Source organism: Macrosteles quadrilineatus, unplaced genomic scaffold (genome assembly GCF_028750875.1).
Source record: "Macrosteles quadrilineatus isolate MER2022 unplaced genomic scaffold, UCM_ALF_1.0 Scaffold_1__1_contigs__length_201487025, whole genome shotgun sequence".
NCBI classification, from domain to species: domain Eukaryota; kingdom Metazoa; phylum Arthropoda; class Insecta; order Hemiptera; family Cicadellidae; genus Macrosteles; species Macrosteles quadrilineatus.
In genome coordinates, this window is record NW_026542594.1 from 129790403 (window position 1) to 129817134 (window position 26732).

Below are 26732 nucleotides of genomic sequence, written 5' to 3' on the forward strand. Positions count from 1 at the left end.
GCCTGTAAGGAAGTCATTATTTGCTGAAGAAACAGTGAACAATGTAGGCTAAGTTTATTCTGTGTAATGAATTACTTGACTTGTCTCCAAAAGCAATTACTAGTTTACTAAAGATTATATTGAGAATGAAATTCAAGTGTAAAAAAAAAAAAAATAGTTTGACAATAACCAAAGAGGTATATTATATGTTTTCAGAGAAAAGTGATGGACGCAGGGTCTTAGTTCTGAAACGTCCAGCTCCTGTTAAGATGCAGTCAGCGCATATCAATGTCACGTTTCCTTCCAGAGGTATGTTTAATTCACCCAAACTGTTAACACTGTTCTAAAGAACATCTACTAAGTTATTTATGGTAAGAATCCCATATTCTATTTTGCACGAGGGCCCAAAAATTAAGTATTTGCATTGGAATTGTAGGCTTACATGAATGGGAAAGAGACCATCACGGTACAAGAAACATCAAAACTTTACACTGTGTGCTCAACAGTGAAAAGTATATAGTATTTCACTTTCACAGAGAGAGTTTCCAACTAAGAAAATGTTTTTTAACAACTCTTTCCCAATCAGGTATGCCTGTCATTTCAATTACAACCTTATTCTTATTTCTGTTAGCTAAAGCGAGATTTTGTTTTGTTTGACTTTAGATATGTTCACTACTTAAACTGCTCAAAAACACTGTCCAGTTAGTATTGGGCACAGACCCTAGCAGAGGTGTAGCCAGGTTTGGAGCGCCCTGGAGTAGAAATTGCTAAACCGCCCCCGATACCAAACATCACCATACACAAATATGGTTAATTTATTTCCCTCTTAATGGTCTTTGCGGATGTTTAGTTGATAAGCATTCAAAACACAATGTAGGCTACAAAAATTTTTAATTGACAATAATTTACAAATTACATAATACTAGGAGCATAATAATATGTATGTCATAATATGTATTAATATATATATATGTCATAATTATATGTTTAGGAGTATAATATGTCGGCACCCAATGGTGCCATCTTAAGAAAAAGAGTCCTTTCTACACAGATCATTTACAAACAGCTGTTACTGTCATTTAGATGCAATACGTATTACTCCGCCAACACAATAATACATTCATATTTTATTATTTGAATTAGTTTACATTTTAACTGATTTAATGTTGACAAAGGGTTAGGCTGTGTTTGTAGTAAAATATAACACAATTATAAACACCAAACAAATGTTGATAATAATACGATAGTGGATCTGTTTATCAGGTTTATTTATTTAAGCGTAACTAGGGGACGAATTTTATAGCTAGGAAAAGGTACAGCACTATTATTTGAGCAGTTGTTTTATTTTCATAAATAATGGTTTGAGTCGAGTCTTGTCTGCAAGCTAAATCATTTCTTTCCTAATTCAAAAACAAATTAAAAACTATACAAAATATTAAAGTTGAAGACAGATATTTCTATTTTATTATATTTTTTGTTTTAAATTTTAATTACCTGATGAGATAATGTACTTCTTAAATTTTGATATTTATATATCAGCAACAAAAGTTTTATTTTCTCCAATAAGTTCTGCCCCCCAGAGCCTTCCGCCCTGGAGCGACCGCTCCACGGTCGCTACGCCACTTTACCCTAGACTGGAAGAATTTTAATACAAAAAAATTGTTATGTGACTGTAGATGCAGACTCGGAGTCAGAATCTTCCTACTCACGTTCGTCATCTTCGGAGGAGGAGCGGTACAGTGCCAAGCGCAGCAAGTTACCAGTATACATGCGGCTAGGTACAGCTGGGGGACGTAAGGTCAAACTCAGCTCTCGTCGCAGTCAGGTATGGGTGAGGCTGCATGCTTGCTATATCCGTAGTCAATACTTCTGTGTCCGTCTAATCATTGTTCACAGAATCTCCTCGGTTAATGTATTGTTAAAGTTTAAGTTATAGTTTTCAGTTTATTTGTTGGTACGTGTTTGCCTGTGTATATATTGTGTACATTACAATTCTTTTCAAAATTCCAATTTCAACTATTGTGCAATATTAACTCTAACGTAAATTCTAAATATTGTTTTATTGCTAAAATCATAAGTACCTATGTTACAAAGGTAAATATACTTGTTTACATTTAGTGTTATAAATATATTGATTGATTATCTATATATATATATATGTATATATATATATATTATAATTTCTAATGTACTTTTTTTTTGTCGGTACGCCATAACTTCTTTAATTCTTCACTAATTTCCATAATTTAAATGAGGTGCCATTTAAAGCTCTTGTTAACCACCACATGGGGAAAATATACAAATCACTAATTTTCCAACTGTTTTTTGTCAAAACGATATATTCTATTAGTCTGCAAGTATATTTATTTATAAGACCCCTAATTTTTCAATAATTTAGACTTGAAATGTTTATTTACGTTATTCAATCAGCTGAAACATGTGAATTAAATTAATCAAAACCAACAAATATTCCCATGCTAAAAATAACTCTATTATCAAGTTGATGAGAAACCTAAGTAGGGTCCAAGATTGGCTGTAGCTTCACTTGGGCACCTACACTATCAAAGCGAAGTTGGCTGACTCCAGTCAAAACTTTAAATAAGAGATGGACAAACTATGTTTATTATGTAAGTCTTTATTCTTCTATTGGATGCAAAACATCCATAAAATAAATTGTTTTCTTGAATACTTACTTACTTGAATACTTGAAGGCTTCGTCTCTGACCGGGATTCCGGATAGACTGCGTCAAATTCAATTAAAAAACTGAACTGAGATGGCGGCGAGTTAAAAAAGTGGCACGTCATCTAATTCTTTGAATGAGTAGATAGGCCTATTTTGAAGTTTTTCCTTCACTGAGGTTTTAAACCCAGCCACATCCATACTTTTGACTTCTTCATGCAGACTATTGAAAAGTTTAATTGCGGTCACTGGGAAGCTATTCAGGGATTTGGACAGTCTGCATTGAGGGGTGTCGAGGTTTCTAGCGTTCCTGGTGTTATACTGATGTATATCCTGTCTTCTTTCATACATAAAGATGTTCTGGCGTACGTGTATCAAACAGCTTTTAAAGCTAAATTTAGTATGAAATATTATTTTCAAATATAATAAGACTATTTAAATTCTGTCTTGGAATTGGGTTGATCAAAGTACTTCAATTAATATCTTCATTAATAAAATCACACACAAACACACTGAATGGTGGACTTGGTTTTTATAGTTCTTAAAAATCTAATTGTTGAAAGTTAGCAAGCCTTGATGGCTTTTTTCTAGATTTTCAACTTAGCTCTAAATTTTTATTCATTAATAACTTACAACTGTTACTTGCTGTTACTGTTGCTTTTTTGGTTCGGGTCGGGCCAATAATTTTGGCTCTTGGGTCTTGGATCAAAATCGGGTCTGGCCAAACGTTTGTGTTTTAACTTCTATCTGTGTCTATAACATTACATGAAAATAAAGTGTGAAAAAAAATAGTATTTATGTATATTATTTGATTTTGTATCTTATTTACAGCTTGGGAATTGCCTCAACTGCCAAAAAAAGAAAATAAGTTATCTTTTTATCGAGACATTCTTTCCCATGCACATTACTGTTGAAATAACTAAATAGCTAAATTACAACTAGTTTTCAATGGAACTTAATATAAAAAGATTATAAAATAAATGTTATCAGCAATCTGACACATACTTTCTCCCATATGCTTGTCAACAACCTTAATCATGGGTAAGCAGTGGGAGTAACTATGATAATTTTATAGGAAAAATCACAAAAGTTGCAATAACTTCTGAGCCGTAATTGTTAGTAATGGAGGTTGCATTATTTTGTTCAGAATTATGAGGACCATAACACACATTAATTTTCATCAAAACCGGTTTTTCCCAAAATCCGATTTTTAAAATTTTATGGGATTTTTTTATGGGAAAATAACATAAGTTACAATAACTTTTGAACCGTAATTTTTATAGAAATGGGATTGGTACCATTTTGTTCAGAATCTATTCTTTTTTAGTAAAAATTGGCAACAGCTGATCCATATAGATGGGATGTCTTCTTCTGTATCCAATAGTCAATGCTATAACATACTAAATTGTTATCAAAATCGTTCGGGCCATTTTTGAAAAAATCTGATTTTTTCGTTATTTTATGGGTTTTTATGGGAAAATCCCCATTGAAAATCAAAATTTCAAAAAAATGAAAAAGGGCCTGGAAATACCATGGAGTAGTACCTACATAGCAAATTTCATTAAAATCGGACTACAGGTGTGGTCTGTAGCTCTGTACACATCCACACACACAGACACACACCTACGGGGTTTTACCGAATACTCGCAAACACCTAATTGTGGCATCTTTCAAACTGCGGTCACCAGTGGATAAAGGAAGGTGGTAGAACCATGTGTGCATCGATATTTTTAATGAACACTCCATTTTAACATCTAACATTCCAGTTTTTAATTGTGGCACCTTGCCACAAATCGGTATATATCAACAGTGTGTGGACAGGATGCCACTAATGCGTTGTAGCGCTTGAGCGGTGTGTTCGCCCCCCCCCCCCCCTACTTATCGCGTGCGCTGTTGCCAGTTCTCTGTTCTAGTTCCTCCATTCCGTTCTGTATTCATGTGGCTATGCCCTAGCCGCTGTAGCTCATTGCCCGCGCTCATCACGTTGTCTTTTATTGTTGTAACGATTTTTTTACATGCAGTTTTTTCTAAGCTCCAATAATTTTGACAATTATTGGATTTAAAGTGAAATAATGAAATAATGAAATAATGAGTTTATTCCTTCAAAACAAATAAATACAAAATAATAAATTCACTTGGAACTACGTTGCCACATTTTCCAGTAATCGTGGCAAACGTAAAACAAAAAATTAAACAACTATATTTACAACTTAGTGAGTCCAGTCTCTTCACTTGAAAAATACAAGTTGCCGCTCTCTGTGGCGTCTTGGACAAGTCAATGGACCAAATGAAAATGTCGTGAGGATTACATAAAACTATATGCTATGTCGTTGATATTTTATCGTCACATTGTATGTATGGTTTACGAACTTAGATACTTGGATTAAAGGCCTTAATGTGCTTGGTAAATTATCAGTTTCATGGGAATATACAAGAAATTTACATTAAAATACGCAATAAGTATGACTCCGTTTTTTCTGTTGGGAAAAGCGGGTTTAGCAGCATCCCTAAACCTCTGTTATGATCACAACGAAATCGTAAAGATCTTCCGAGATAGCAGCAACATCCACAATAACCCACAGCAGTTGTAATTTTTTACTTGACACAAAAGCCATTGAAACGCCGCTAAAGAGTGGAAACCTCAATAGTAAGCTAGCTACGATGGTTTTCAAAAAAATGTAGTCCTATAAAACACTGGTACACGGTCGTTTTACTGGTTGTCAAAACTCAAGTAGCCTACCATTTGATACAACCCAGACTCTCCTGTTCCCGACCTGGACGATGCCTAGTTATTAAAAAGCATTTTTCGTTACACAATATTGTACTTGCAGTCAATTAAATATGTTATATAAGTCACAAGGTTATTAATCTCACGAGGTTTTGGTTTTGTTTACAAAATGTGATTGGAAATGGTGGATATTTGTAAACAACATTTAGGCGGTCGACACACGGGAAGACAGAACAACCCAACTAAAGTTGAACCAACTTTTTTGTGACGCGATTATGATTGCAGTTGCGTTGGTTAAATCTGCACACGGGCGCGACTGTAGTCGAGTTGAGACAGTAAATGAGTTCTAATTTTGTTATAACGATACTGTGTACTGTGTATTATGTTTGAAATGAGTGGTAGTGATTAAGAAGCCCTGGTGTTTTATAGACAATCAAGAACGTAGAATGTATTGGGTACATCCTTATGTTAAAACAAGTATTAAATGTAGGCTCTTTGTAGCTGCCGCTGCATAAAGAGAAACAGACGCAAAATTTCAGTCTATGAACAGGATGTCAAAAAGTACTTACGAAGAGTTATCGCAGTTGGTATGCCCGATCCTTAAAAAGCGCAATACAAATATGCGAAAAGTTGTTCAAACCAGGCGACTGAAATCACCTAGCAACCGGCAGGTCCGGTTGCTTAACGACTGATCGCCGACTGGTCCTCAACTGGTCGTATCGCAGTCGCCCCGTGTGCACTGTCCCACCTAACTACATTGGTCGGGACGCTGGCGACTAGTTTGTCCAACTAGTTTGCCGATTTCAGTTGGAAAACAGTCTTCCCGTGTGTCGACGACCTTAATGTAAACATATTATCAGTATAGTCAATGGTGACAACTAGAAAATAAACGGTATCAGCATTCTGACACATACTTTCTCCCATAAGTTTGTCAACAACCATGTGTAAGCGGTGAGAGTAAATACAGTTTTCATAAATGACGTATTCAGTAAACATTGGAGAAAACTTCACAAAAATCGCAAAAATTAGTTTTTTTGTTATTTTATTTATCAATGAGTGAGGCCATATTTTAATGGCTATAAAGACACTCTCACCCATCCAACGAAAACTATTTGGATCATGAACGGTGCTCTATATTTCTTGGAGTGGGCCGCGTAAATTTTGGCGTTACAGACACAATGCCAGACAGACAGACAAACAAGCAGACCGAAACTGAGATGAAACTCGTTTTATTAGCCTAATAATATAGTATTTAATATTCCAAAAACACTAGGACAAGTGGGTGTTACCAAAAATATATTTTTTCTGGCAGCAACGAGTTTCTAAAATTAAAATTTATATTTAAAAATCATGAAAAGTTATGAATTCCCTAATTTCAATATCTTGTAGAACTTGTAATCTCATTTTGTACTTGTAATTTTATTTATGTATAATCATGTCTGTGTCTGTGTCAAAATTAACAACCTTTGTACCATGGTAGCCATAATAAGGCTAAGAGTAAGATCATAAACGTTAACAAATCATGCCACTGGTCGAAAGTAAACATGTTTTTATTGATACTTAAATTGTTTTAGCTTAGTTTCAAGTATTTTATACTTTTCCTACCAATCAAGTTGAAGATATTAACGACATAGAATACAATATTATATTATTATCTACAACTTAATCTTGATTTTGATTTAATCCTCCCGACATTTTATTCCGTTTATTTACTTTAAATCCAATTGTCAAAATTGTTGGTTCGGTACAATTATAATACCGGTCTGGTAAAACATGTAAACAAATCGTTAAACTAATGAGAATAAAGTGAGAAAGACTAAAGGCATGAGCGACGAGCTAGGGCATAGGCACGTGAAGACAGAATAAACTAGAACGGAGAACTGGCAACAGCGCATGCGAGAAGTAGGGGGGACAAACACACTGCTCAAGCGCTACAACACATTAGTGGCATCCTGTCCACACACTGTTGATATATACCGAATTGCAGCATGTTGACACCATTAAAATATAGAGTGTTTGATGTTAAAATGGAGTGTTCATTAGAAATATCGATGTACACAAGGTTTTGGTACCTTCCTTCATCCACTGGTGGCCGCAGTTTGAAAGATGCCACAATTTGGTTTTTGCGAGACCCGTATGTGTGAACTTGTATGTGTATTGGGAAGTAGATAGGTTATCTTTTGGGGGGAGGGTGATTGGGCGATGGGAGGGGGGAAGGGTCTACTATTTGTCTGATATAGTATTACATTCACTTACCATTATCCAGCGTATCTATTATCTATTGTTCCAAAATCATTTTTTTCTTCCCAAAAACTTTTTTTTTCTTCATCACTTAGTTTAAAAAAATATATAGGCTATATATACCAAATACGACTCTCTTCCACACACAGAGGTATTCCTTCTTTGTGGAAGATATTTCGCTAATTTAAAAAGCTTTTTTATATTTTTTGTTTATATTACATTTTTATATTATTGAAAAACTAAACATTATTGTAAACATTCTTGTATGGAACTAATATGATGTAATTTGTAAATATTTTGGTGGAATAAATGCTGTTTTGATTTCATTTGATTTGATTTATTATTGGCATAAGTAAAGTTTTACATAAGAATTTTTGGTAGGGCCTATACTAGTAATAGGCTAAGCAACGCAATTGAAGAACTCATTGAAGAAAGATGTTGTGTAAACTGATTCACTATAAAACTCAAAAACCGTAATAAACACACACATTGTTTATGGTATAATTAATTAACGACTGTAGAAATTGCATATAATATTGTAATACAGTAGTGTAGATAGACCTACTCTGCAAGAGATAAAAATCTAAAAACAACTGAATTTGATGTCTGATAAATGAAAAGAATTAAAAATCCATAAACTCAAGTCGAACAATATCACAATTAATTACTCAAAAAGGAATTGTTAACTAATATATAATATATAACAATGTTTAATTAATGAGAAAAGAAAAGAAAATTAAATGCCAACTTGGCAACAAAACAAAGAGACACTAGGTTCTTGAGTAGTGCTAGAAAGTAGAGTCAATAAGAGATATTTCTCTGTTCAAAAACTGTTACATATTATTTTCAAAGAAATTAATTCATATTAGTTTGTGTCTTGGAAATAGTTATTTGATCTTATAAATATGCTTTATGGAAACCCCATTTAACTTAAGGAAAAAGTCATTTCACTGATGTAAAACTTTCCTCAAATTATAAAACATTTAACCTCTTTTTTGACTTATTTGCTGATGCCGAACCTGAGGATAAAAAAAAGTTCAATAGGAAAATAAAAAAACAAGATACAGATCTGTACAACATAACAGATATCTCTTACTTTATAATTATGTTAAATACTATAAAATATATTTTTAATCAGGTACCTAAGGAATAAACAATAAATGATTAGACTAGTACCTTTGGATAAATAGTCTTTATTTTTACTTAGTTTTCCTTGCACTGTTGCACATTGCACAGTTGTTGTCTGTCAGTAGAGACTAGTGGTGCGGTTCTAGTGGCAGGTGCTCTGCTGTTTCTTTATTCTTAAACGTCGTGAACATACTTAATATTTAATTATCATTTGAACATTTTAATTCCTCCTGCAATAATAGATACTAGAGGTCGTCCTGTGGTCGAAACTCGACCAAAAATTTGTAATATACAGACTTCTCTATTTTCACCCCATACTGTAAATAAAACATGTGATTGGAGTTTCTTCAATTTGTTTTGATTTTCTGTTTATATTTCGTTGTTATTTCGTCACCAGCATGGAGACCCATAAAGCCCATGTTAATTTTTTTCAAATTTCAAATTCATTTTTTGTGTTTATTTCTGAGCCTATTTTGATTTTTAAAGGGATTCTGCACACCTACAGAAATATATCTTTCTAACAGTATGCGAAGATTTTTCCTGCGATGCACACGAGCTGAGAAAAAAGGTTTTAAAGAAACATGCTTGCCTATTAATATATAGATAGATGATAAAAGAGTGTTTCTTTAAATTATTATTCTTTTTGTGGCCCGACCTGGTCTCTCGGGCCTTTCGCTGGCTTGACAGGACCTGAAAAATTCGGGGACCCGCAGACCCCTACATTTAAGGTGATAAAATTTTTTGGATTATAGTATGTAAAAATAATCTTAATTCACATAAAAGCTCTTGTATTAGCACGAGAGAGATTTCTAACTCAATATAATGTATAGTACATACTACGTAAAAAGCTCGTGATGAAAGGAATCTGAAGGAATATGAAAACTTACAGCTTACCAACCTTAAGTTAAGTACAAAATAAATACAAAAGTACTACTAATCCGAACATGTCCCAATTAAGAGTGCAAGGAGTTTATTTCTACCTCGGTAATATACTCTGGTTGAGTAAATCAATTCTATGTCCTACGCAGGGCCGTACTTCCCTAACGGCAGACATGGCGGTTGCTGGGGGCCTCACTAGGAAGCCTCAATTTATTTCACTGATAAACTGTTTCGCTGCGATCGTAGGAGACGTTGATGACCCCAACTGCGCGACCCCAAAGATCATCACTATTTCGCCATTAACTCAGGAGTTTTCACTATTCGTCTGCAATTGCAGAAGTTGTCCAGGATTTTATCGCGACCGTGGTAGTCGGTTATCATGTCCCCGCAAACTCGGAAGGTCTTCACGATTTCGTCATGATCGAAAGAGACGAAGATTATGTCTCCGAGCTCGTGCAAGATGTTCACTAATCCTCCACGGCCACATGAGACGTTCATGATTCCTCCACGATCAGAGGAGATGAAGATGACATTTCCGCGCTCGCGCAAGATGTTTAATATTTCTCCGTGGCCATAAGAGTCGGTCATGATTTCACCGTGATTGAAGAAGTAGATGATTTCTCCGTGATTGCGCAAGATGTTCACTGATGGTGTACAACTGACATTATGCGAGGCATATCATCGGCTGTGGAAGTAGTACATGGGAGGCGAAAAACGGGCAAGTGTATGGTTACGGGGCAGTAGGCCATAGTTATGGACGACTGGACAAGCCAGCCCCTTCGGGGAGAGTACCCAGTGACATTCCTCCATCCAGGATGGTTGGGTGTTCAGCTCTGTGAGAGGTGGTAGTGTGCCATCAATCTCTCATCTGCCTGTGGCTGTGGTTCTATGGGCTTCGGCCCGCTTTTTGTGTGCGGCCGGCATTATTTGTGGCAAATCCTCGACTTTAGAAGTAACCTTTTCCTGCGAGGTGAAAATGGGCGGGTACCCGTAAGCTCACGGGGAACGGAACTTTCCACAGTGTGAGGGCAATGGCTGGGGGCACACTCCATTAGCTTATCCCTGTCTCTGAGCCCGGCGGGTATAGTTCTCGAGAGTGTGGGGAGTTCTCCCTGGAACCCAATTGAGCTAAGGGTGCCGCCACCTTTGGTGGATAGGTTCATCCGGGTGGGTCCCACTTCTAAACCTGCCTCCTTTTGGGAAACCCTGATGGCCTGGCAGTGATGTTGGGCTAGATGGGCAAACAAAGTAGATCGGTGCTGGGATCAAGCCCGCTGGGGGTACCTGGGGATCTATTGCCCTGGCTATCCCTGGTTTCCCAGGGAATGGGTAGGCTTCGATCGGGTAGTGGTGTAAATAGGTGGTAGCTGACGGTCCCCTTCTTCCTGGCTTTGATGACGGGCTTTGGCCTGTCAGGGATTGGGTAAGTCCCGAGTGTTGCTTGCACTGAGTTGCGTTCAGGGCACTCCATTATGGTCCCTCGGTGTTTTGGCCCTGGTGGAACCCATTTGGACTGCACGTGCGACCAAGTAACCGGTATCCCTAGTTAGGATTGAGGGGCAACCCTCTTTCCAAAGGGTTGCTTCGGCAGCCGGTGAGTTTGATGGCCTTAAGCCATCCACCCATGGTGTGTTGAAAGTTGGTGCGCAAGCTTCAGCCTACACTATGGGTCCCGGGTCAAGTTTTAGGTACCGGGTGACCTGGTTGGGGTGTCTTGGCTCCTTCAACAAAATGGTATGGTATGGCCACATGAGTCATTCATGGCTCCACCCCGATCGGAGGAGACAAAGATGACGACTCAGCTTCTGCACCAGATGCTAACTATTTCTTCGTGGCCATAGGTGACGTTCATGATTCCGCCGCGATCGCAGAAGACGATGATGATGTCTCTGCAATAGCGAAAGATGTTCACTATTCCTTCCCGGTCACATGAGTCGTTCATGATTCCACCCCTATTGGAGGAGACGAAGATGATGACTCAGCGCCTGCACAATATGCTAACTATTTCTCGGTGACCATAGGAGATATTTATGATTTCGCCGCGATCGCAGAATACGAAGATGATGTCTCCACGATCGTGGAAGATGTTCACTATTCCTCCGCAGCCACATGAGACATTCATTATTCCACCGCGGTCGGAGGAGATGGAAATGACATTTCCGCGCATGCGCAAGACGTTTAATAATTCTCCGTGGCAATAGGAGTCATTCATTATTTCACCGTGATTGGAGATGAAGATGATGTTTCCGCGATAGCGCAAGATGTTCACTGTTCCTCCCCGGCCACATGACTCGTTCATGATTCCACCCCGATCGGAGGAGACGAAGATGACAACTCAACATCCGCACAAGATGCTAACTATTTCTCCGTGGCCATAGGTTACGTTCATGAGTCCGCCGCGATCAGAGAAGAGGAAGAGGATGTCTCCGCAATAGAACGTGATGTTCACTATTCCACCGGAGCCCCATGAGACATTTATAATTCCACCGCGATCGGAGGAGACGAAGATGAAGTCACCACACTCGCGCAAAATGTTCATGATCCCTCCGCGTCTGCGGCAGATGTCCTCGATTATACTGTGACACAGAAGACGCTTACGATTTGACTGCGATTACAGATTTTGTGTAAACCAATCATAGTATATCCAGTGGGCGAATTTACCAATATGCCGCGGCCGAGGGCAAGCAAAAGGGGTCGCAGAGGAGAGAAAATTGTTTTTAAATAAAAATAATTTATTTTAAACCACCAGTTTGCCGCGATCAGATTTGACCATAATGATGTCTCGGTGGACCGAGGGAGATGTTCACTATTTTGCCGCTGCTGCCGGTGCCAGTGATGATGTCCCCATGATTGCGGCTCACGGGAGATGTTTACGATTTTGCCGCGGCTAAAGGTATCAATGAAGATATCCCCGTGACGGTGACGGGTGACGGTGATGATGTCCTCAAGGTCACAGCTCACTTGCGTTGCAGCAAGGGATATGCTCACAATTTTGCCACGGTCACGAGTGTGTAGGATGATGTCCCTTTGTTGCAGCCCCGGGGATGTTTACAATTTCATCCACGATCATGGGTGTCGATGATAATGTCCCCTTGATGCATAGGAGATATTCCGCAATCGCAAGGAATTTCCACCAGCCGAGTGCCGCTCTAGTAATTCGGCCTAGGGCCTCAAGTACCCTAAATCCGGCACTGAGTATATCAATTAATATTTTTTAAATTCATTGATTCTAGTGATGGACGGATCCAAGAAAATGTTGGTATCGGATCCGGATCTTGAAAAATTTGGATCCGTATCTTCGGATCTCCGGATCCGGATCCAGATACACAATGTCATAAGGGTGGGTTAAAAAAACTTAAAATTAACAGAATGCCAATTTAAATCATACTGTTTAAAATTACATTGGTAATGTTTAAAGGTATATAATTCTTATATAGAATAATCTCCATTTGTACATCGATTGCTACATCACATTCGGTTGTTTGGATCGTGGCATGGAATGCTTGGCCTGATTGTTCTGCTGACATGAGGTGTCATCATTCTTTGTGACGTGTAGGACCGCCGAACCTGGGGGTAGTCAGTCAGAGTCGAGCTCGAGGTGTTGGTGAGCCGCGGTTATGCGCTACCTTTCCCTTCCCCGCGGGTGGGCATGTCCGTTTCCCAAATATGTTCAACTTTAAATAGTTTCCTCTAAATGGTCTGTATTTTCAATTGTCAGTAACTTATTAAGAAAGTCATTTTGTTCATTTAACACACCGTAGTAAATTAAGTATTGCATTCTCTTCTCTATTTAATCATTGAGTTTCTACCCTTCCCATGCGTGGTTGTTACATTGGTGTCAGGTGTGGGGTCTGGCTTTTTATTCACCATATATGGACACAGATAATTTTCTTGTACACAGACACGGGGTATTTTACCTGTAGAACTTCACATACCCGGCTATCAGTACTGTGGACCTGGAACGAATTTAAGGAAGAGATTAGCAAGACGTGATCCAGGCATAAATAAATTGGATGCTGTATGCAAAAACCACGATATAACATACTCAAGATGAAATTAAATGAAATGAAAAATCATTTATTTACACAGGCAAAGTAAATAAGGGTCACATAAATAAGGGGTTAAGGGCCACATGGCCCTTTCTTACACTTAACCTGTAAGATCGAAGGATAGTAAAATTAGATCAGTTGCTGACAGCTTATTAGCTTGGAAAATGGTAAAAGCTTCAGACTCTAGTATTGGCAAGAGAGCTGCCGCCTGGACAGTTACTAACATAATGAAAACTAAAGCAAAATTTGGTTGGGAAAAAGGGCAGACTTCAAAAATAAAAATAAAACAAATAAGAAAGAAAAAACCTGTTGGGAAAAAGAAAAAAATCCTAAATGTGCCTGCAAGAGGAAAAATAAAAGTGGTAAGCAGCTCTATTTGAGACCTTATACAGGATCTGGTAGTAAATAAGTAGAAAAATGTACTCATAGGAAATAATTGAAAGACTTCCAGAAAAACCATTAATTAGTTTGGATATAATAAAACTTGCTGCTGATTTAAAGTTGCCTTTTTTTAGAGGAGTCTTCTTGTACATAGACACAGATGTCTTCTTGTACACAGACACAGATAGTCATCTTGTACACAGACACAGATTGTCTTCTTATACACAGACACAGATAGTCTTCTTGTACACAGACACTGATAGTCTTGTACATGGATACAGAGGCTTTGTGTTAGTAAAAAAATCGGATCCATCAAAACCGGATCAAGCCCAAGATCCGGATTTTTTTTGGATCCGATCGGGCGCCGGTTCTAGCTTGGATCCGGTAGTCCGATATCCGGATCCAACCATCACTATGATTCCAATACCAACTGATTTTTATCCGATGCCCGAAGGTGAATATTTTTTAATCAACCTGAAAAGAATGAAAAATATCTGGTGCCAACCTAAGACCCCTAATATTATTATTAAAAAATTAACAGACTTATTTATTAGCTTAGTCTCCTAGCTCATTTCACCTATCGGATTGTTGGACATAAAACGTCAATCTTCGAGTTGAAGCAATACCAAGTGTATTTCTAACCCCTTAAGTTCCAACCTTCGAAGAATCAGAAAGATATAGGGGGGGGGGGTCTCTCTGTTGAGCCTCATAGACTCTAAATAAACACGGCCCTGGTCCTACGTCCACCGTAAACTTATTATTACTTAATACAATACATTACAGTAAACTGTCTATTTTTGTGTACTATATTGTACTTGCTTACTTTCCATATATTTATTTATTGTTGTTTTAAGTATGTCAGTAAAATATAGAACAATATGTTTCTCTATAATCCGAGTGGCGTGATCCAATCAGGTTAGATTAGTGAGAGTACTCTACCATCCCACTCCTTTAACCTATGTCTGTATGTTCTAGCTACCTCCCCTTAACATTTCCTGTCCTCTCCCCATGTGCACCCTGGTATCTGACTATTATGTAAGTATTAGATATATAAAAGTACATCCATATATAAATCCCAAAGTACCCTTGAACTTTTGAGAAAACTAAAAGTCATACCCCGTAAACCATATACTTAAAATGTTTGTCATAACGAGAAACCTTGCGCAAAACTATCCATTATTTCATAAATTGCCCCTTAATGTCATAATTCCTTTCTAAAGGGACCTTTCCATATAAGCCTACCTAATGTTAAAAATACCTCAGCTGTACTTATTTGTTTGTTATTCTTTCAATTTATTACCTTATTAAAATCAGTTGTGATTATTTGTTTGTATTACTGTATTCTGTTTTGTTTATTTCAGCTTAACTTAACCAATCAATAGTTTTATTAATACTTATGAAGTCAAATGGGGCGAAGCCCCATGGGTAACAGCTAGTTCATTTTTAAATTGTATTATTAGTTTTATCAATTTACATGCTTTATTCCAGATAGTCCCCAATATTGTTATTACCATCTTCAAAGTACAGTAGATCCCCTTTTAACCGACCTCGCATAACAGATAATCGGATTAAATGCCCTCGATTATAAAATATTACAATTTGTTCTAACCGACCTTGCTTTGAGAACAGTTTGTTTTAACAGCCGCTTTTCTATGAATCTCGGCACTTTAGCTCCCACGCTCGGCGATGGGAACCATATGCTTATATCTCCACAGGATGTGACTAAGAATAAGCTATTTTGTATTCATCCCAAAAAAATATATTTCTGAAAACAGCCGCTATTATTGTAATATAATCTAGAATTATCTCATTGCTAGAGTAAACATACACGCAACTTGTAGAGAGGGCAGTTAACGACTCCAAGGAGTCAAGATAGTTTTTGTGACTCGAGCCTGCAGTGAGAGGCTATAAATAAACAATCTGTCTCGTAAAAAAATGGTTGCTAATATCTTTAATTTTGACAAAGAGTTCTGTACTGTATTACGGTAGATTTGGAAAGCATCAATTAATATTACAGTTCTAAAGTTATTCAAATAAGAATTTTTACTGACTTGCCCACAACTATAATTTATTTCACTGAAAGTATTGGAAACGTGTTTTGTGTTTATTTCTGACTTTTATATTATTAATACAAAAAAAGAGGAGCGAGTTGGTCTAGTGGTTAGAGTTCGGGATCCCTGGGGTCCCGGGTTAAAATCCTGCCAAATCACCAATATCATATCTAAGTGATAACACCGCAACCCCTAAGCCTAGCCTGAAGTAATGTGAAAAACAATCCCAGGCTCATGCCTAGCGTCCTAGGACAAAAAAAAATGTATACGAAAAAATTATATAAGTGTAGTCACGAATACTAGAATAAGACCCGGTATGGATCATAAACATAAACAAATTATGTTGGCCCAAATCCTATACTAATAGCAACATATGTTTTGGCAGTTCCATTTAAGCAATGTTAAATAATGTATATTTTCGGGCCAAAAACGTCATTTGTTTATGTTTATGATCCATACCGGTTCTTTTCAAGTTATGCGTGCGTGTAGTTTATTTGATAAATAATTCAAGTACGACTTTAAAATAATGATTTTATAATTCCAAATGAATGGTACTTCATTTTGCTATGTTTTTAGGGATTGCCCGTTTTAACCGACTGTTTGAGTTATCCGACCTAGGTCCGGTCCCATTAGGGTCGGTTAAGAGGGGGTCTACTGTAAAAATAAATTATAAGCTCTCAAAGTGAACGTACACATTTAAAAGACACTACTACAATATTCAAACAGTAAATCAACGGTTCCCAAACTATGGGTCGCATGAAGAGAGTGTAAGTGGAAGTGTAAAATGACACATTTTTAGGCTCTTTTAAACTGTTTATTAACCACAGTTTAGAGGCAAAAAACTTTGGTTTGACTCAAGAATATTGACTAAAATTAAAATATAAAAGGATTTTGAAGCCATTAGAATGTTTTTGCATTAACATATCATCTAAGATCCTTTGACCATAAGAATTTGAACGTTGAAAGCTATTACCTTTTTATTTCAAGGAACCTTTACCTTTCAGTTTAAAAGGAAACAGTTCAAAGCAAAGAAATAAGTTGACTATTTCAAAGGACGGCAATAATGTAAAAAAAAATTGGGAGACTTCCGCAGAGAACCTATGATATATTATCAGATGAATATTGATATATATCGTTTTTTATCCAGTTCAATAATAATATTGTATTGATTTTAATTAAAATTGTAACATATGACAGGTATTTAAATAAAATAAATAACATTGACAAATCTTTTCATAGTATCCCTTATTTCCTATTAAATAGTTTTTTTTTTTGTTAATTTGATAAAAAATCATTCAATTTCAAATATGATCTGAGCTGCAGAAATCTTAGGCTGCTTCTAAAGGTTTTGGAATCAATTTCCGATTTTAGATTTGGAGGAAGCTTATTAAAAAGATTTTTTCCCATGTATGAGGGTGATTGTTCTACTAATTTTAGATGATGGGTTAATGTTTTTCTTCCAATTTAATATTTATTTGAAAAATAAAACATCTGTGCAAAAATAATTTTTATTAAAACAGTTTATAAAATTAATTGATTTTCTATGTTGAATACATGGAACTTTATATTAGTGTTTTGTCTAAGCTTAGAATTGCACCTTTGACAACTATTTTAGAAACTGTTTTGTTTGTTGATAAAATAACGATTCATTTATAATGTATTATACAATGTTTATTAGTATTAACTTACTTCATTACTTTTATTGTTGGCATTACCATTTTTTTACCAAAAAGTGTTTGCTGATTATTGGATTTTGGTTCTTTTCCGTTAATTCACTACCACTGTTTTTTAATTGCAATTCCAATATTTTTAACAGTTGACCTACCTAGTCTATGAATATATCAATTATAAAATGAAACTATTCTTAACTAACCAATTTGGTTAGTTAAGAAACCAAACCAACCAAACTTGCTGATTATGACAAAATTCTGGTAGTGAATAAACGGAATTGCAATAAAAAAGTAGTGGTAGTTAATTAACGGAAAAAGGACCCGGATTTCTAATAACCATTGATCAAAGTGTATATCTAGTATAATATTATTGTATATTTAGCAGTGTTAAACTACCAAAATTGTAGAGCAGTATAAATGTTGTGTACGTTGTATGTGGGTGTTCAACTTTCCTGGAACAGTGTTGCAATTTTCAAATCGTATAATGGAGCTGCTAATTTTGTAACATATTTCTTGGACAAAGAATGCTATTTTACAAACAAATATAGTGATCCATAGGTGCTGCTCAGAGAGAATCAGGAATAATCTTAAATGTTAACAAGGGACTCAAAACACAATACAGTTTGTCATTAACAAACATGACCAGCAACAATGTAAAAAAATGTTTAAGTATGTACCATTTGGCCTACATATGGTATATACCATTTTAATTTTGAATTACTTCCAAGCTTATTATATTATGTCATATAATTGTTAAAAAACAAGCTTAAGAATTGTCAAAACCATGTAATTAACAGATAGTTTCAATGGTTTTCCAATAAAAAATATAACAAATTAAGGCAAATGAAAAGGAAACATTTATTAATGTTTAGAGATCTTTGTATGGTTTCCTATTTGAGTATGGTGATTCAAATTCATGATCCCATTAAGCCATTTCTGAATTCCTAGCAGGCTGTTACCTGTAAAGGTAAAGTAAGGGTCACTATTGTATGTTAAATAGAATGTTTGCATAGGAACTATGCTAGATAAGTAGTAGCTCAAGCAGTATATTGAATAAACAAAAAATCTATTCTGGGTCATTTTAAACACTCATTTATAAAGTTTGCTGTTCTGTTGGTGTCTTAGTCAAGGTACAATCCACACTATTGAACCATTGTTCTTATATAGATCAATCTCGCCCTGTGGGCATTACCTGTGTCCATCATTATGAAAACCTTATGCTGGGTGCCCTAAACTCTCTACCGACCTTTTAAGGTATCAGTACCAGGTACTGGGAGGCGGAACTTTGCTCAGATTGAATAAAACATTTTATAAATAGTTAAATAAAAAATATTTATTATTTTATCAATGTGAACACATTTGATATGATATGAATAAAAACATGTTAATACACCTTTAGAAATACATTGTAATCAATCCACATCACAGTAATTTTGTTTACCTATGTAGTTTTTATACAATTTAAGTTTAAAATTTGTAAATGGCTGCCATTTGGAAACTTATAAAATGATATTCTATCTCAAAATATGTTGTTGTGCCAAATAAATAATCTATATACCAAATTTGAATTTACTATTTTCACCACAAAAAGCTTTTATCAAATAAAAAGTAGTTTGTGAAAATTTTGAGTTTTACATAACAGAGTTGGTACGGTCCGGGAAAACCTAGAAAAGTTGGGGAATTTTGTTGGTCTGGAAAAAACAGCAAATTATGAAAAAAATTCTGGAATTTCTCCTAAATAAGTGTACGGGATTACCATACGAGTCCGGTAAACACATTTTGGACGAGTGACGTACGATAGTTTACGCCATAGTACTAAATCTGTACAAATCCTTATATATTACCATCAACTAAAGGACTAAAAATCACTAGTCATAACCTCTAAGAGAGGTTATGTTTTTGTTTATAACCATTCATTGCCACCCAAATACAGTATAATCAGCTGATTGGTGTCCGGTAAAACTCATTACAGTAGAGTAGTACGCAATGAAACCCCATTTGATTAAGCTGGCGGCAAACAGCTGTTTTCTGGAATAAATCCTTGTGTGGGAAGTTCGTCAAAATAGTGTAGTGTGGCGTAAACATGTTTTTGTCAGATGACTAATGGCAAAAAGAACAACATAAGCACATTTTTATATCAATAGTTAATTTTAGTGTGTGATTAAATAAGTTAAATTACATGTCATCTAATATTCCTTGATCTTGATCGATATCGACTTAAGGCCTATTTTGCTTGGATAGTTTTTTATGGTTTCATAGATAGTCGTGTAGTGATAATCGCTCTGCGATAGTAGCTGGGCACTGCTCTGATGGAGTTTGCGTTGTTCTGTTTTGCTCAGAGCGACTATCGCAAGTGTCCCTAGCTACGGTCGCGGACCACTGTCCTGGATACCAGTCTTGCGATAATCGTGCCGCGACGGATGCGTACCGATACATGTGCAGAACCTCAAAACAGTGCAGTTCACTGGTAGCAATGGTGGGTACTAAAGCTAGCTGATGCTCCAAAGCAGTTTTTTTACAATGGAAGAGGATGAAAAGTTAAGTTATTATTAAACAAAACAAAACGTAGTTTGAAAAAAAACTTTGCATTGTCATTACGCAAATAGTTGTGTATCTATTTTTTTAGGTTACCCTCCTCTATTCGAGATTAAAATATAGAATGCTTGACAATTTTTGTAACAGTCAAAACTTCAAGTAGAGCCTCGTTTTCTAACTCCTCACTGAGGAGATACTTTAAAAGGTTGCTCATGACTTCACTATTGTGAGCGCTGGTATTCAACTAACTATGAAAAATCGTGTGGCAGCCGAAAACCAATCGCTCTAAGCAAAACGACCGCCGCAACAGCGATAGTAGTTGAGCGATAATTGCTGCGCGATGCAGTCACTCCAAGCAAAATGGGCCTTTATGGTATACCTGGAAAAAGTATAATATCAGTCTAGAAAACCTGGAAAAGTCAGGGAATTTTATTTTTCAAATTTAGTGCCAACCCTGGTAATAATTTAGTTGTTTTTTTATCCAGGAATAATACATTAACACCCCTGCTGCAGCAAACGTGCAGACTAAGCAAATTTTCATTTGCCAAATGGATTTTAAATTTAATCTATTTAAATAACAGTAGGTTTAACGAGTACCTAGGTTTGCTGCTACAGGGAGATTAATGAAGTCTGTGTTTGGTAAAATATTAATAGCTTAGTATAAAATAAATATATTTGTCAAGTTTGATTAAAATATATCCGTAAACCAGCAAACTCCAACATTTTACAATATTCTCTATAAGAATAATATGGGAACTTGAAATTTACAATGTTCTGAATTTTCTGCCTAACCAATAACCGTACAAATACGCTTTGATATACTAAATTATTTGTTAATATAGGCTAATCTCTTTAAAATGGTTGAGAGAAATTGGAAAATTAAGTTTTTTGAGGGTCAAAAATAAGAAAAACAAATTTTTACCAAAAAAACCCTGTAAAACCCCGTTCCCATGGTCCGATCATGCTGGTTCACAAACTCAAAGTTTATCCCACTTTACACCTTCAATCCAAATTTCATCAAAATCTGACAAAAATTACTCAAGTTTTGCAGTCACGGACACATATATAGTTAAATCTATATATATACATATATAACACTTTGAACGGATGGTGTTTTTGGCCTCTGCGGACATCAAAATGAAAAAGTAAATCAGTCCCGGGCCTAGGTCTTACCGTGCCACCTATGGTAATAGCTACTTTTTCCCTATAGGTAAATTTGCTAAAAAGGAGGTAGAGACTTCAGGGACATCCTGTAAAAGTTATAAAACTATTCACTGTTGTTCCTCACATATAATGCTTTCTATTGGTACCGGTATATTATAATTTTTTTTTATTTAAAAAAATTAAAAGTTTGTTTAAGATATTGATAATTACCAACTCTGTTCATCATCCATTTTATTACGTTGGTTGCAGCAACTTGCATATAGACCAAGTCTCTTGTGCCACTGTGTTCCACCATCAGAGATTGAAGCAGGCCAATGTTTGATTATAGAGGTATTGTTGTTGTTTATAACTATTCAATAATCGCCGTTTGTTGTCTGTTGTAACATTTAGGTTTAAACTGCCTGGAAGCTGTTGACAGTAATTGTGATTATCTTGAAGAGAAGAATGAGGCAAAGAACTTAGAACACACAAAACTGTCTTCTTTGTTTGTTGGAGGATTAATACATATGAATCGATACTCAAAGAGGTTATAGTTATAAATATCCTTAATGTGGATGTAAGCTCAGTGTACTTTAGCATTAATTTACTTGTACCAGTTGTTTCAGTTCTATTAAAATGATCCTTGGTCCTCTGTTAAATGTAGCTACCTGTATTTGTGTATACTTCCATCAGTTAGTCATTAACCATTTTAACCCTTTTAACTCAATTTGTTTTCTAGGATTTGAAGTAAATTTTTGTTTGTTTGTAAAGTGTGAGTGATTGTTGTGTTATTTATTTTGTGCTTGCAAAAGTTGTAAAAGATTTTTATATTGTTTCCTCACTAGACACTTATTACAATGGCGACTATCACGAGTGACTATGCTCAATATTAACTAAAACATTACCACTCAAGAGTAGAATAATTACTTTACAATATTAATATAATTCTAGGTTGTGTTTGTTCTCTACCATTGTAAGGTAAACTTGGGATAGTGCTACAATAATTACTTAATTGTAATTTCCTTGCTTTAACATTAATTTATACCTTTACATGACCTAAAACCAACCAATAAAATAAAAACGTATATGTTATACATTTTACGACATAAAACTAAATACATCTAAAGAAAACGCAATTGTTTATGGTGTTAATGTTCGTTATGGTAAAAGTAACATTCAAGTTTAAGTGACTATATGTGGTCTAAAAATGATTGTAAATGCTTCTTATAAAATTAAGGTAATATTATACTAAACAATAACGTTTATTGAGATGAGTTTATGATTGCATTAAATGTCACATTCTTATTGCATAATTTACTATTGAAAGTACTATTCATGTTCAGTGAATGATTCATTTATCATAGCATAAAAAAAATTATCACTATTCAACTTTACCTTATGTTTTAGGTACTTCTACATTTATATCTTATAGATAAATTCATTTTTAAAGAAAAGAGTCTTCAATTTATATATATAAAAGGTTAACCGCCATTCATTATAAGGTACATCTCTGATTAACAGATGCCCCATACTAAGTCAGATGTTAGGGTTTGTCTCTCTAAGTTGAATTTGTAGTAATATTCACTCATTAAAAATTCCCTAAACATGTAGCTATGATGTTACTTGCTAATAGCTTATTGTGGTGTTAACAAATTGGTCAGTTAGTCTTTGTCAATATCAACTCTTTTTCATTAAATTTAATTCTTTTTTGCGTACAATGAACCCAGCGTTTCGCCATTTCATTAATGAAATGTGATGTAAAAAGCTATTATTGTCTCATAATTTGTTATTCAATTTCTGTATAAATAATGTAATTACAACTATGTTCGATATATACAGTTGTCTTAATGTATAACTGAACATTTAACAAACTCAAACATGTATTAGGTGAAATTATTTGTCAACATTTTTTTGTCAATCTTCAGCAATTTTTTTTTTTTAATCTGGCACTATTCTGAACTATTATAGTTGGCATTAATTTAGTTATTTAAACAGATGTTTTATTATTGATCGTTATATGGGGCTCTATTGTGCTGGATGTTATATTTCTAAGTCTATTATCCCAAGCTTAATCAAACTATTTACAGCTTTAGAATAGTAAAAAAGATAAATAAACTGCAATTGAATTGTGGTATAAATAAGTCCTATAACTTGTTATAATGAATTATGGCAAAGTCACCTATACAATCATCATTTCTATATCAAATTAAACAATACTTTAATTGGCATACAAATCTGATGAAGCAGTTAGTATATAGATACTTGTATTTTTATTTTCTTAGAGAATTTTACTTGGCGTAACAGACATATATAAGAATCACTTATTGGCAAAATTGATCTAAATAAACACTCGTATTATAATAGTACTTCATGAATGTGACCTTTATGTAATCTTCAGATATAAAATACTATAATTCCAAAATCAATTTTTAATTTTATTCATGTAATTTGTATTGTTAGTGTGTAATTCTATTTATTTGTTTCCCTTATTATCATTTAAATATAATAAAATATTATTATTGTATGTTTTTATGTATGTCTGTGTTTTGTTTGTATATTAATAATAATTCTTAATATAATATAGTTTCTTATATAGTTTATCCTAAAGACCTGCAACAACTGTAAAAGGTATGGAAGAATGAGTGTGTGAAAAAATTGTTATTAATGTTTTATTTTACTTTAGGTTAAATATATTTCATATTGAAGTGGTATTTAACTATTGTGTTCTTTCTGTAAAAAGTGTTTAAAGTCCTCTGTTTCAAGTTTTCACAAGTTTTTAAACTAACAAGTGGAGTCATACTTCTTTATATACTCTTTTCAAAAAAGAGAACCCGAGTTGAATTAATAAACTAGTCATAACTAGTTCTTTTTAAAATTTACTAATTTGGATTTCTAAAAAACAAATTTTGTGTATATAAATATATAGCATTGTAAAATATGTAAATAATATGTACTTTAGTTGCCTTGTACTGTTGTATAAAGTTGTTAATTGAAATACAAGTTTTGTTTTTTTAACTAGCTTTTTACTTCATCCCATTTCCAAGCAAAGATTATTAGTTAGGTTGGCCTGGTAAAGTTGGCATACATGAAATTTCAAGTTATAACATATTTGGGTAGGAGTGTTACAGTAGGAAGGGATACATTAGTGGGAAGCTTTAGACTTGGATTAAAGATTTTTAATTTTCTTACAAAAACTGGAGACAGAAACCAACTATTTACAACACAGGAACAATTACTATTAATATTATTGAACATATGAAATAATACCATCTGTTCCAAATTTAAATACCTACATTTAAACAATATTTTCATGCACATTAGAATTATTTATCTTCAACACTCCCCCACAATTATTCAATCCAATTCAAATCTAAACAAACACAACTGATTAAATAAACTATTAGAAAAGTCCTAGTTCTTTTCTGAACTTTTGAAACCTGGCAATTGATAGCCCTTTAGTAAAAAAAATCACCAACTTGATTTTCACTTGCAATATATTTCACTTCAATAATCTTCTTTGCTATGAGTTCCTGTATAGTGAAATCGTACATCAATGTGTTTCGACCTCTTTGTCTCCAGAGTTGTGGCCTTCTTGATGCATGATTGATTATCTTCATGAACCAATACTGGTGACATTTCTATAAACAACATTTCAGATATCAAGCGGGAGATAAAAACACATTCAGTAGCACAAGCTGCAAGAGCGATGTACTCAGCTTCACAACTAGATAAAGCAACAACAGGTTGTTTCTTTGTTTTCCATGCAACTGTGTTACCGAACACCTTAAATACGTAGCCACTGATACTTTTTCTTTCTTCAACGTCATTTGCAAAATCAGAGTCGCAGTAGCATTGTATATCCCTTCCTGTTGAGTGTTCTTTAGTGTACATAAGAGAGAAATCCTTTGTTCCAATCAAATATCTTACGATACTTTTCAGATGCTGCCAATGTGTGCAATCATAACAATTTTGAAAAATGCTGAAGTATGTAACTGAATAGCACAGATCAGGTCTAGTTCCCAGCATTAGATATATTAAGTTTCCAAGAAGTTGTTTGTACGGCATATTCTTATAGCATTTGTCACTTTTTACCAGCTCAAGTTTTTGTATTATTGGCAAAGATACCGGTTTTGCAAAGACATCTAGGACTTTATACTGTTCCAATACAAACTCTTCATTGTGTTTCTTTTGACAAGCCCTTCAAAATGAGGGGTCACTCAATAGGGGTTGCTATTCGAAAAAATAAGTAACCCCTTACCCTGTTAAGGGGGTTAAAAAAAATTTTGATGTAAAAAATTGCGGAACCTTTGTAAGAATCAATGCTACAAACAGAATAGTTCTATCTATTTCGGTTTAAAAAATACAGATTTGTTTCAATACTTAATTTACACACTGTATAATTAACACGCTACATGAAACTTTGTCGGTTGAACTCCTCCGCCATTTCTTAACTGATTTTATCCATTGACGTCTCATTGGAAAGAGCGTGATTTGCAAACTGACCTTACATTTTTGGAAAAAGACCCTTGGGCTCTGCCCCAGTGGCTGTTACAGTTCCCATGTTATCCTTATGAAGAACATAATTGTTTACATTTTGATCAGCTGCATAATTTAATTGCTGTTATTTATTTTCCAATTCAATTAAACACATTGGGTACACTGAGCTATAATAATAACTGGAGTAACCACTCTGTGTTTTAAAAACGTACCACTGTTTTTCTGGTTTTGTTTGTGGTTGGTGGGACTTGTCAAATTAGAGGCAAGATCCAAGATGGTGTCATCCTGTTGCTTTGTTGATAGTAAACCAAAATATGTCAACATTATGATTGCAATATAAGTTTGTTTATTTATTTTACGAGCAAGAGCAACCCATTTTAACAAGATCATAAACCGATGGTCGTTCTTTATCAAATGCCATAGTAGTCCGGTAATTAAAGATAAATATATAGCGGAGGTTCAACAAAATTATTTCAAAAGGTTTTTCAACGGATTTCATTAGTTTTATACCTCCACACAACACAAAAAAAGTCTACCAAAATCTGACTTGGGGAAGTACCTGAATTATGGTATTTAAATTAAAATAATAATTGCTCCGTAAAAAAAACAGATAAAAATATTATTGCTATATATAGGTTGTAGTATATAGTTTTTAATGTTTTGAAGGGTGGGGAAACTAAATATGAAACTTAAAATGTGATTTGACGTCATTTGACACCACAAAATGGCCGCCAAAATAGATTCATGGGGAAAAACTAAAATAAAACTTAC

At 34.8% G+C, this 26732-nt stretch overlaps 1 protein-coding gene across 2 annotated transcripts in view; it reads left to right on the plus strand.

Moving 5' to 3' along the window:
* LOC128984882 (serine/threonine-protein kinase PRP4 homolog) overlaps positions 1 to 24443 on the plus strand; it is a 116451-nt gene extending 92008 nt beyond the window's left edge. The window contains exons 9-12 of one of the 2 annotated variants that reach the window (XM_054404255.1): positions 196 to 288; positions 1656 to 1804; positions 15041 to 15100; positions 21876 to 24443. In XM_054404255.1, the coding sequence (XP_054260230.1) occupies positions 196 to 288; positions 1656 to 1804; positions 15041 to 15100; positions 21876 to 21881 (308 nt within the window). In that variant the 3' untranslated portion in view covers positions 21882 to 24443. The remainder of the gene's footprint in view (positions 1 to 195; positions 289 to 1655; positions 1805 to 15040; positions 15101 to 21875) is intronic. The other variant, XM_054404260.1, reaches the window with a different exon arrangement.
* Positions 24444 to 26732: the final 2289 nt, after the last annotated feature.